Source organism: Coregonus lavaretus (genome assembly GCF_964263955.1).
Source record: "Coregonus lavaretus genome assembly, chromosome: 19".
NCBI classification, from domain to species: Eukaryota; Metazoa; Chordata; class Actinopteri; order Salmoniformes; family Salmonidae; genus Coregonus; species Coregonus lavaretus.
The window spans coordinates 1177747-1190006 of record NC_140006.1 but is presented as its reverse complement, the minus strand read 5'-3'; the positions used below and the strand labels follow the sequence as shown (position 1 = coordinate 1190006).

Genomic DNA, 12260 nt, shown 5'->3' with positions numbered 1-12260 from the left:
TGGAACAATCCTTGGATAGCTTTTCAGAATTCGCCGATTTAAATTGGTCCACATGGAAAACTAAAGGTATAGAAACCATAAATTACTTGGTAATAGGAAATACATTTATTTCCATGACAGAATTAAACAAGCAATTTTGGACTGACCAAAGTAGACATTTTCAAATAAATCCAACTTAAAAGTTTTATATCATGAAATCTTGATCTGAAATCTTTTGGACGTCAGAGCAATGTTGAGGGAATTCTATTTGAGTAAGAAAAGGATACTCATATGATAGGTAAGATATACAAAACATTGCAGAAAGCCTATCCAACTGAATCTCTTCTGAAAAAAATAAAATAAACTATTGGAACCAATACCTAAAAAGAACTGATATTGGCACAAGATGGAACAAAACTAACGAAATGACAGCTTAATCCAGTATAAACTAATATACAGAAAAATCACAAATTTAACAGCACAACGGCAGAGTCATGTCTAAAACTAACAGTGACTCAATGACTCATGCCTTCTGGGAGTGCTATAAAGTCCAAAAGCTATGGGCGCAGCTCACAGACGGATGGTCTGGCATTCTCCTGTAGAATTATCTGATACAGAGCAGAATTCATGGTTCCTTCTATTAAGGCGAGTCGTCCAGGTCCTGAGGCAGCAAAGCATCCCCAAACCATCACACCACCACCACGCTTGACCTTTGGTATGATGTTCTTACTGTGGAATGCAGAGTTTGGTTTTTGCCAGGCATAATGGGACCGATCTCATCCAAAAAGTTGACTCAAGTTTGCCAAAAAGCACCTGGATGATCATCAAGACTCTTGGAAGAACGTTCTATGGACAGATGATTCAAAAATATAACTTTTGGGATTCCACAGTAAGAACATCATACCAAAGGTCAAGCATAGTGGTGGTGGTGTGATGGTTTGGGGATGCTTTGCTGCCTCAGGACCTGGACGACGTGCCTTAATAGAAGGAACCATGAATTCTGCTCTGTATCAGATAATTCTACAGGAGAATGTCAGACCATCCGTCTGTGAGCTGAAGCTGAAGCGCAGCTGGGTCATGCAGCAAGACAATGATCCAAAACACACAATCAAGTCTACATGAAAATTTCTAAAAAGCAACAAATTGGAAGTTTTGGAATGGCCTAGTCAAAAGTCCAGACCTAATCCCAATTGAGAAGTTGTGGCAGGACTTGAAACGAGCAGTTCATGCTTGAAAACCCACACGTCACTGAGTTAAAGCAGTTCTGCATGGAGGAGTGGGCCAAAATTTCTCCACAGCAACTTGAGAGACTGATCAACAACTACAGCAAGTATTTGGTTGGAGTCATTGCAGCTAAAGGTGGCACAACCAGTTATTGAGTGTAAGGGGGCAATTACTTTTTCACACAGGGGAATTGGGTGTTGCATAACTTTGTTTAGGAAATAAATGAAATAATATGTAATTGTTGTGTTATTTGTTCACTTATGTTCCCTTTATCTAATATTAGGTTTTGGTTGAAGATATGATAACATTCAGTATCACAAATATGCAAAAGTAGAGAAAATTAGAAAGGGGGCAAAAACTTTTTCATAGCACTGTACAGTTACTTTAAATCCTATCTGCATATTTGAAGACATGGCATATGAGGTGAGGTGAAACACCCAAAACGTTTATGGCAACTGCAGTCTAATATTGGAATTAATGATACCGTGTGAGAGAGGCGTGTATTATATAATGTGATATTGTAAGTGTGAGTTAACATGCAGGTTATCACACGGCCATACATCCTCTCTTTTTAATTAAAGCCTGCACTCATGTATGATGTCGATAATGAGAGCACATAACTTCAAGTTTTCTGCTTCACACGTTTGATTGGCTGCGGGAGCTGCAGGGGCCATCTCATGCATGTGTGTGTGTGTGTGTGTGTGTGTGTGTATGTGCCATTGCTCGTGACTGTAAGTGTGTGTCAGGGTAAGCGCTCCAGGTCTGTGGTGTAGAACTGTGAACAGATACAGATTACAGAACCCTGGGAGAACCATGTAACAACCCCTGCACGACAGCGTCTCAACTCAAAGCCCTCACCATTGGAGACTAAACTCGATTTAAATCAAACTGTTACAACCACACAGTGGAAGATTGATTCCACCTGTTTCTATTTTCTTTCTCCCTGACCCCATCCATCTATCCATAGTTAAACGTGTTACACAGGTTTCAGACTCAGGGCGATTGGTCACAAAGATCACAGGTGTCTTTCACCAGAGAGTAAGCCTGGACAGAGAGACAGACACACAGAGATAGAGAGGGTGACAGGCAGTGTGTGAGGCCTCAGACTGTTCTGTACAGGGCTAAGCTGGGAGGAAAGGTGTGTGGGAGATGTCAGGTGAGCCAGCCCCTGGTGTATGGCAGGACAAAAACAACAGAATCTGACAGGTAATGGCCAGCTAAGAAAGCAGCTACCGCTAGATTGCTTGTAGACTGCTGACTTTAGACTGGCTAATGATGCTCTAAGGAACCTGTATGAGCATAGGAACTGCTGTTTAAGTAATGCCTGTATATAAGCCGTATAAGCACAGGTAATATCCTGCAATAAAGATATTTTCACCCCAGTGCCTTTTTTTTAAATCATTTTTTGTTTTGTTGATTCAACGGAGGAGAAGAGCATCCGGCAGCATGGTAGAAAATATTGCAGTACATATTCTGCTGTTCTTTCGCGTGTGCGATGACGTCAGAGGTGAAAACATTGTTCATTGATTGCAGGAACTTCTTTGTTGTTGTAATATCTCAAACGGACGTGGCAGTTTCACCAATGAAGGATTCTAGCTTTAAGGTAATGTCCAGGATGCATTACAAGATGGTGGGTCTAGATTCTGCCCTGATTTGTAGACAAGTTACATTATCACATTTTCTGTGAAACCAGAGGCCAGGGGAAATGTAATAGCTAATCAGAGACGGGGAGGAAAAGGAATCTCTGGATGAATCCCAAATGGCACCCTATTCCCTATATAGTGCACAACTTTTGACCAGAGCCCTGTTCAAAAGCAGTAAAGGGAATAGGGTACCATTTTGGACTGCAGGCTTCGTGTCCATTTCATTAGCCTGAGAAAAGGCATCCTATTATGTGATCAACAAATAGATAATGAGGGCTCATTTGCTGCATATTGGCCTCAGTACATGCCAGCGGGCTCTGACATTTGGCTGTCTGTGGCGGCTCACTGCAGGGGGGCTAGGGGGGGAGAGGAGAGAAAGAGGAGAGCAGACGGCAGGCACAGTGGAGAGAGGAGTCACACAGACACACACTCATAAACACACACACATGCATGTGCACACACACACACACACAAACGTGGTGAACTCTTCAACTCTCTGTCAACACACACACGACAAGAAAACTCTTTAATTGTGTCTGCACATGCATGTGCGCACACCCACATAAACCTGATGCACTCTGTGTCAGAAGCAGTGCTCTTGGGAGCTATAAAAAAAGTGGTCAGATGACGCAGATGCTAAGCTACAGGACTGTTTTGCTAGCACAGACTGTAACATGTTCCGGGATTCTTCAGATAGCATTGAGGAGTACACCACATCAGTCACTGGCTTCATCAATAGGTGCATCGATGACGTCGTCCCCACAGTGACCGTACGTACATACCCCAACCAGAAGCCATGGATTATAGGCAACATCCGCACTGAGCTAAAGGGGAGATCTGCCGCTTTCAAGGAGCGGGACTCTAATGCGGACGCTTATAAGAAATCCCGCTATGCCCTCTGATGAACCATCAAACAGGCAAAGAGTCAATACAGGACTAAGATTGAATCGTACTACACCGGCTCTGACGCTAATAACATCTGCTCAGTCCCCTCCTGTACTCCCTGTTCACCCATGACTGCATGGACAGGCACGACTCCAGCACCATCATTAAGTTTGCCGACGACACAACAGTGGTAGGCCTGATCAACGACAACGATGAGATAGCCTATAGGGAGGAGGTCCGAGACCTGGCCGTGTGGTGCCAGGATAACAACCTCTCCCTCAACGTGACCAAGACAAAGGAGATGATTGTAGACTACAGGAAAAAAGAGAGGACTGAGCACACCCCCATTCTCATCGACGGGGCTGTAGTGGAACAGCTTGAGAGCTTCAAGTTCCTTTGTGTCCACATCACCAATGAACTATCATGGTCCAAACACACCAAGACAGTCGTGAAGAGGGCACGACAAAGCCTATTCCCACTCAGGAGACTGAAAAGATTTGGCATGTGTCCTCAGAACCTCAAAAATCTCTACAGCTGCACCATCGAGAGCATCCTGACTGGTTGCATCACCGCCTGGTATGGCAACTGCTCGGCCTCTGACCGCAAGGCACTACAGAGAGTAGTGCGTACACCCCAGTACATCGCTGGGGCCAAGTTTCCTGCCATCCAGGACCTCTATACCAGGCGGTGTCAGAGGAAGGCCCTCAAAATTGTCAGACTCAGCCACCCTAGTCATAGACTGTTCTCTCTGCTACCGCACGGCAAGCGGTACCAGAGCACCAAGTCTATGTCCAAAGGCTTCTCAACAGCTTCTACCCCCAAGCCATAAGACTCCTGAACAGCTAATCTTGGCTACCCGGACTATTTGCACTGCCCCCCCACCCCCACCCCATCTTTTTACGCTGCTGCTACTCTTAATTATTTATGCATAGTCATTTTAACTCTTCCCACATGTACATATTACCTCAACTACCTCAACTAGCCGGTGCCCCCGCACATTGACTCTGCACCGGTACCACCCTGTATATAGCCTCCCTACTGTTATTTTATTGTTTTCTCAACACTTTTTTGTTGTTGTTGTTTTATTTTACTTTTTTTATTGGTTAAGGGCTGTAAGTAAGCATTTCACGGTAATGTCTACACCTGTTGTATTCGGCGCATGTGGCAAATAAAATTTGATTTGATTTATACAAATATACTCAGAGATTAGAGAGGCTGACCAGGACAAGGTCTGTGAACCACAATAGAAGCTGTCATTATCCCCCCTATTCCCTTTATAGTGCACTACTTTTGACGAGGTCCATAGGGGAAAGAGAACCATTTGAGACGCAGTCAGAGAGTGCGAGCAAGAGTAGCCTGGAGCTACCAGAAGAGTACAGTACAGTGTGAGAGGAGAGCAGAAAAGTGTCAGTGTGCTCTGTACTGTCACTGCATGGTAATCACAAGACCCAGAGGAAAGGTCACTGCTGAGAGAGACTGACTGGGTGTGGGAGTAATGGAGCAGGCTCTGAGGCCTGGCCAACCTGTGGAGATGGTGCCAAGGCCTGGTGCTGGGCTGGGGTCAGGGTGGGTGGTCTGCTGGTGGGGACCAGCCCCACTGTGGGGTGGATTTACTGGGGCTATCAACTAGTCTGAGGTTGGTTTGATGGAGGCTAAGGTCAAAGCCAAAGCCACTTAATAGGGGCAAAGCCAACTACTAATGTGGGTTAGCTAGCTGTAAGCCAAAGACCCAGTCTTGGATGTGAGTTTGAAGGGAAGAATCCCAGAGGTAGGTTTATTTTCTGGGGACCAGAGCCCTATTACTGGGGTGTGTTTGCTTGAGGCAGGTTGGCCTGAACAGCAGGCCTTGGCCTGGGGGATGGGATGATGGAAGGAGGCAAGGTCTGGGTCTGGATCTGGCTGTCTTGTGACTCCTGTCCAGCTCTAGTCCTCCCCTGCCTGGCTGCTACATAATGGACCTGAGACTGGGAGGGGAGCTCTGGTCGACTGTCAAGTTCTGGTCCTCCGCTGCCTGGCTGCCTAATTGGGTCAAACTTATTACCAGCCATTCTGCCAAGAATAGGCCTGGCCGTCAGGACATCAGTGGTCAGTACAGAGGAGGGGACAGGCTAGCTAGGGCTGCAGATGGTCAAAGAACTGTCAGAGCAGGACGCACAGAACACTGACAGGGAGAATGTCAGCCGCACACACAGAAACAGACTCGCGCACACACAGAATCACACACACACAGAATCACACACACACACACACACACACACACACACAGCGACATTAACCGAAGTCGCATCCTGTGACACGGTCGCCGTGGTGACTCATTGTATAGCCAATCCACACCTTTAGATTGAACACTCATTTCAGTTCCCATAATCACACTTCTCTCTTTTCTCTGCCTATACCTCTCTTTTATGCCTCTCCCTCTGCAGGGTATAATCACACTTATCCCCAGAGTGAAATGCCAAACCTCCATCCCACTAAGTAAGGAGAAAAGTGCCCATGGCCCTCAGCACTATGGTCAAAAAGGTAAAGATGTTTTCATGAGGTTTCACAGTGGGTGTAAGGTAGGGGTGTAAATCAGTGATGACTGTGGAACATACAGTGCCTTGGAAAGTATTCAAACCCCTTGACTTTTTCCACATTTTCTTACCTTACAGCCTTATTCTAAAATGGATTAAATGAAAAGAAATCCTTAGCAATCTACACACAATACCCCATAATGACAGAGCGAAAACAGGTTTTTATACTTTTTTTTTGCACATGTATTACAACTTAAAAACAGAAATATCTTATTTACATACGTATTCAGAATAAAGGGTCTGAATACTTATGTAAAGGTAATATTTCAGTTTTTATTTTTAATAAATTAGCAAAAATTACTAAAAACCTGTTTTTGCTTTGTCATTATGGGGTATCGTGTGTAGATTGATGAGCAAAAAAAACATTTAAATCCATTTTAGAATAAGGCTGTAACGTAACAAAATGTGGAAAAAGTCAAGGGGTCTGAATACTTTCCGAATGCACTGTATGTTCAGCTAAAGAGAGAGAGATGGAGGGAGGGAGGGAGAGAGAGAGAGAGAGAGAGAGAGGGAGTACAAAAGAAAATGAGAAAAAGGATCAAGAAAGACGAGCGAGAGAGGAGAGGAACACTGGAGGTCTAAAGGAGAGAGAGGTAGAGAGAGTGATGAAATCAAGACAGAGAAAAAGAGAGCCACCTCTATTCCCCTCTCTCTCCTAGGGGAGGAGGAAAGGAGGATAGATGGATGCGAGTGTTAGTGCCTCTGGCGCGTCGGTGGCAGTCTGCATGCCAAGCTGTGTGTGTGTGGTGCAGCGGTGCAGCAGGGATAATACTAAATCAGTGGGCACCGTCAACACTATAAATTAACTGCGACTTACATACACACACACAAACACACAGGCGCATGCTCACACGTGTGCGCGCACACACACACACACACACACACATACACACTGAGCCCCTCGCGACATGCACCACTGAACCTCTGCATAGTCAACCACACACCAGTTTCAATTCAATCTGCACAGAGGAGGAAGGAAGAGAGGGAGGGACTAGGAGGGAGAGGAAAGGAGAACTTGGAAACGTGTCTTATTAAAGCTGAAGAAGCATCCATTGACCCAAAACTCTTTTCTCGATTGTGGTTGAGAGGTCTTTTTCAAGAGAGGAGAGAAGATACAACGTCAATAAGAGAAACGGAGAGAAAAGAAGAGAGGAACTAGGGGCCAGGGCCCAAAGTCTGATTCCTGCTTCATGCCAATGTCACCTTGCAGCAGCTGCTGCTGTCATCCTACTAATGCAGCCAATGTGACCCCTGATCCCTGTAGTTAATGATGAGGGTGGTGCTGGGCTGGGATGTGCTGGAGAGAAGAGGACACTGGCTGGCACACTATGCTCAGCCCTACTGGGACTCACATTCATACTTAGTGGCACAGTCTCTAATGCCACCCTATTCCCTGTATAAACAAGTGCACTACTTTTAAACAGCACCCTTTGTGGCCAAATGACCAAAGCCCAAATGACACCCTTTCTTAAATAGAGGAACATGGGAATAGTCAGAGACCTCACTCTTTCAAATAAAAAGCAATGGAATCATCACTATTAAAAGGGGGTATTTTTCTCACCCAGGACCTCAGTAAAAGGTGGTATGACAACATACATTTCCATCACTTCTCTCTCTTACCTGGAAATCTCTCTCGTCCAGAATCTCTTTCCTCCATCGTACCAGGAAAGCAGCACACACGTAGAGATGGAAGTGAGAGAATCCCTCTGGTTCAGCCTGCAGAGAGAGAGAGAGAGAGAGAGAGAGAGAGAGAGAGAGAGAGAGAGAGAGAGAGAGAATTACACAACTAAACAAATATTCTAACATATCCTGAGTTATTTTGACAATGAACTCAGTATTGAACAGACAGCATTAGAAAGCAGCAGTAGAGCGACAGTGAAGATAATACTGTAGCATCCTCCCAGTGCCCTCCATATCCATCTCTCCACTTAGGCCTACTCTACCTTGACATTATGTTTGATAGGAAGACTTAAATCTACTCTCAGAGTGGGAATTTGGACGCCTGGCAGAGCGAGAGAAAACGGAAAAAAAGTCACAATCAGAGAATTTACACTCGACTAGGAGCTGAAAGACAAATCCTTGTTAAATTTGCCCTTTCCTGTTTCTCCTCCCTTCTTTCAGACGCTCATTACATTTCCAGGCCCGCTTTTACAGTGCTGAATAAAGGAGAGAAATTAAAGTGAGAGAGAGAGAGAGAGTGTGAGATGGCCCTCGTCTATAGCCCTGGATAGCCCTCGTCTAAAGGGCTATCCAGGCGAATTAAAGCTCTTAAAACAGACTGAAGGACTAAAGGAGTGGAAATGGGACAAGATGTTCAAGTGCTTACAGTAATACTGGTCTTCACAAACTCTCAACATCCAGTCAACTCATCTGCATATGTATATTTGCATATTATCTCAGCCAAAATCCACATTCAAACAGTCTCAGAGAGAGAGAGCAAAGAGATGAGATGGAGCAGAGAGAGAGAGTGTGCATACTGTGTGTGTGTGTGTGTGTGTGTGTGTGTGTGTGTGTGTGTGTGTGTGTGTGTGTGTGTGTGTGTGTGTGTGTGTGTATGTGTGTGCATACACGTGTGTGTCTGGGAGCGAGAGAGCAGCTCACACTAAGCAATAACCCAATAACCACATTGGGTCAGACTGGGCCAGGGACGTCTCTTACAGATGCAGCGCATTGTCAAGATCCTCTGAGGAAGGGAATTATTCCCACTTTCCTGGGAAATAGTCAGCACCAAAGCTGTTCGCACTGGAGACGAGGGGGTTGTTCGAAAATCACATTTTGGTGGCGCAGCACAGTGAAGCAAAGCACAGGGCGAGGGTGATTTCGTATTCACAGCGAGGGGTTGACGGATCGTCGTTTATGCCAGACACGGAGAGAACGTAATGAAAATCAATGGCTGTGTTCCTTCTTCATTCCAATAAACAGGCAGGACAGACAGGACAGGGATAGTGCTCTTCAAGGGTAACTAACATGGAGCTTCGGCTGTGGAAACATTCCCTTCACATTGAGTTTAAAACATATACAGGTTTGACACACTGCAGAGTGCAGACTGTTAATATGGATATACCTGTGTAGGGTACATAGAACTTCCAACACATCTATGCTATGTACATATTATGAAGCATGATATATGGTAGCTTCACTCTAGTTACTATCCAAGTTCCTACTCGCTAAACAGTTGCTACTCCATACAATTCCCTCATAAAGCTTCTAAAACATACGAGACAAAGGTTTGAGTCTTTTTTCAGAATCCAAACCTCTCTAACTTCATACTCTGTCATTTTCACTAAGCAGCCAGTATTAATGGTAAACTAGACTAGTGGGTGAAATTATACAGTACATGGCAGTGATGCCAGGGCACACCTTAAAGTAAAAAATACACAATATATTGATATTTCTTTCATTAGTCCACTGTTGATACGGAGTAAGATGGTGCCAACAGACATGGCAGCTCTGCTTCTAGCTCCTAAGCAACTTTGCAGTATTTTTTGTTGTTGTTATTTCTTACATTATTAGCCCATAACGTTTTTTGTGTTATTAAATACAATGCCACATTGCTCGTCCTTTTATTTATATATTTCTTAAGTCCATTCTTTTACTTTTAGATTTATATGTATTTGTTGTGAATTGTTAGATACTACTGCACTGTTGGAGCTAAAGCATTTCACTACACCCGCAATAACATCTGCTAAATATGTGTATGTGACCAATACAATTTGATTTGATACAGTCCCAAAATGTTTTGCATGTCAGCAGTCAGGTTTTCAAAATATTGGACTTTCAGGAAGCAAAGTGATGATGTGTTTTGCAATATCTTGAGAACTTGACTGCTGACAAAACATTTTGGGACTGTATCAACAGTGGACTAATGAAGAAAGTTTTCCTTTAAGTGTCAGTTAACTGCAGCAGCGTCTACTCATAGATCATTTTAATTGTTTCTCTCTCACCTCTCCCCGGGGGAATGGGACCATGATGGGACCTTAATTAATGACCACAATAAAATAAAAGGCACTGGATGCTCTCTTTCGCCTTCTCTCTCTATGCCTTTCCTTGTCCTTTTCTCCTTCCTACTCTGTGCCTTTGTTTTGTCTCTACACATCTTTGCACTCTCTCTCTTTCTTATCCTCTGTCTCTTTCTCTCCTCTTCTTCCCTCTCAACCACCGTCTCTTTCTTTCTCTCTCTCTCCATCCCTCTCTCAGTGGCCTGGTTTCCTCCCCATGTCAGTGTGCCAGGCCCTCTTCAGCACAACCTGTTTAAAGATGTACGAGGGCCACATAAAGACGCCTCACTACAAGGACACTTATCTTACACACACACACGCGCACGCCTACACGCTAAAGATTAAGACGAGAGAGACCGAGACAGACAAACTGACAGACAGCGAAGGAAGAAAAACAGAGATACAGATAGATAAAGTGAGTGAGTAAGAAAGGGAAAGAGAGAGAGAGGGAGAGAGTGAAGCGTAGTGCAGACTGAGTTATGGTCTGGCTGATGATTGCCTATTGGTCTACCCTCACAGCTTTAATCTGACCAGCTGATGGGTAGGAGTCAGTCGCGCACACACACAGACACACACACTTTATTCACAGAGGGACTTCTGGGAGTGAGACGGTGATCACCAATCGGCCCGTGATTACCTCAGCCCCATGTTCTCAACATTTCTCTGGGTCTATATCTCATCTCACTCTCTCTGTACTCTCTCTCTCTCTCTCAATATCCCTCCATTCAACTCTATCTTCCTCCCTCAGCCCTTCATACAGCCTACCTCAACCTCCATATAAGTCTTCACACTAACAGACTACAGTACACCCTCTGATAATTACTGACTTTAAGTTTCTCTATAGTGTGCCGTCAAACTTCCAGACTTCCATATCCAAGCTCCTTCCCTATTGTTATTCCTGGTGCCAGTCCTGGTGTCAGAGACACAATATTGGAGAAGACAGGCCTGGGCTTGGCTGAGCGGGCCTGACCTGCAGACATGGTGTATAGTACTGATGTTCTCTATGTGATCAGAGGAGAGACTTTGTTGTTTAAAAGTAATTTCCTCTCAATCTTAAATAGACATGCCCCATTCAAAAAATACAGAACTAAGAACAGATATAGCCCCTGGTTCTCCTCAGACTTGACTGCCCTTGACCAGCACAAAAACATCCTGTGGCGTACTGCATTAGCATCAAATAGCCCCCGCAATATGCAACTTTTCAGGGAAGTTAGGAACCAATATACACAAGCAGTTAGGAAAGCAAAGGCTAACTTTTTCAAACAGAAATTTGCATCCTGTAGCACCAACTCCAAAAAGTTTTGGGACACTGTAAAGTCCATGGAAAATAAGAGCACTTCCTCCCAGCTGCCCACTGCACTGAGGCTAGGAAACACTATCACCACTGATAAATCTACAATAATCGAGAATTTCAACAAGCATTTTGCTACGGCTGGCCATGCTTTCCACCTGGCTACCACTACCCCGGCCACCAGCTCTGCACCCTCCGCTGCAACTTGCTCATGCCCCCCCCCCGCTTCTCCTTCACACAAATCCAGACAGCTGATGTTCTAAAAGAGCTGCAAAATCTGGACCCCTACAAATCATCTGGGCTAGACAATCTGGACCCTTTCTTTCTAAAACTAGCCGCCGAAATTGTCGCAACCCCTATTACTAGCCTGTTCAACCTCTCTTTCGTAACGTCTGAGATCCCCAGAGATTGGAAAGCTGCCGCGGTCATCCCCCTCTTCAAAGGGGGTGACACTCTAGATCCAAACTGTTACAGACCCATATCCATCCTGCCCTGCCTTTCAAAAGTTTTTGAAAGCCAAGTCAACAAACAGATCACCGACCATTTCGAATCCCACCGTACCTTCTCCGCTATGCAATCCGGTTTCCGAGCTGGTCATGGGTGCACTTCAGCCACGCTCAAGGTCCTAAACGATATTATAACCGCGATCGATAATAGACAGTACTGT

The 12260-nt window shown here is 44.8% G+C and overlaps 1 protein-coding gene across 2 annotated transcripts in view; it reads right to left on the bottom strand.

The window, feature by feature from the left end:
• The window catches only part of LOC311146855 (TBC1 domain family member 22B-like), a 187766-nt gene that overhangs the window by 35566 nt on the left and 139940 nt on the right, over nt 1–12260 (bottom strand). For both annotated transcript variants that reach the window (XM_084183462.1, XM_084183461.1), the window contains exon 12: nt 7925–8020. In XM_084183462.1, coding sequence (XP_084039588.1) covers nt 7925–8020 — 96 coding nt within the window. The remainder of the gene's footprint in view (nt 1–7924; nt 8021–12260) is intronic.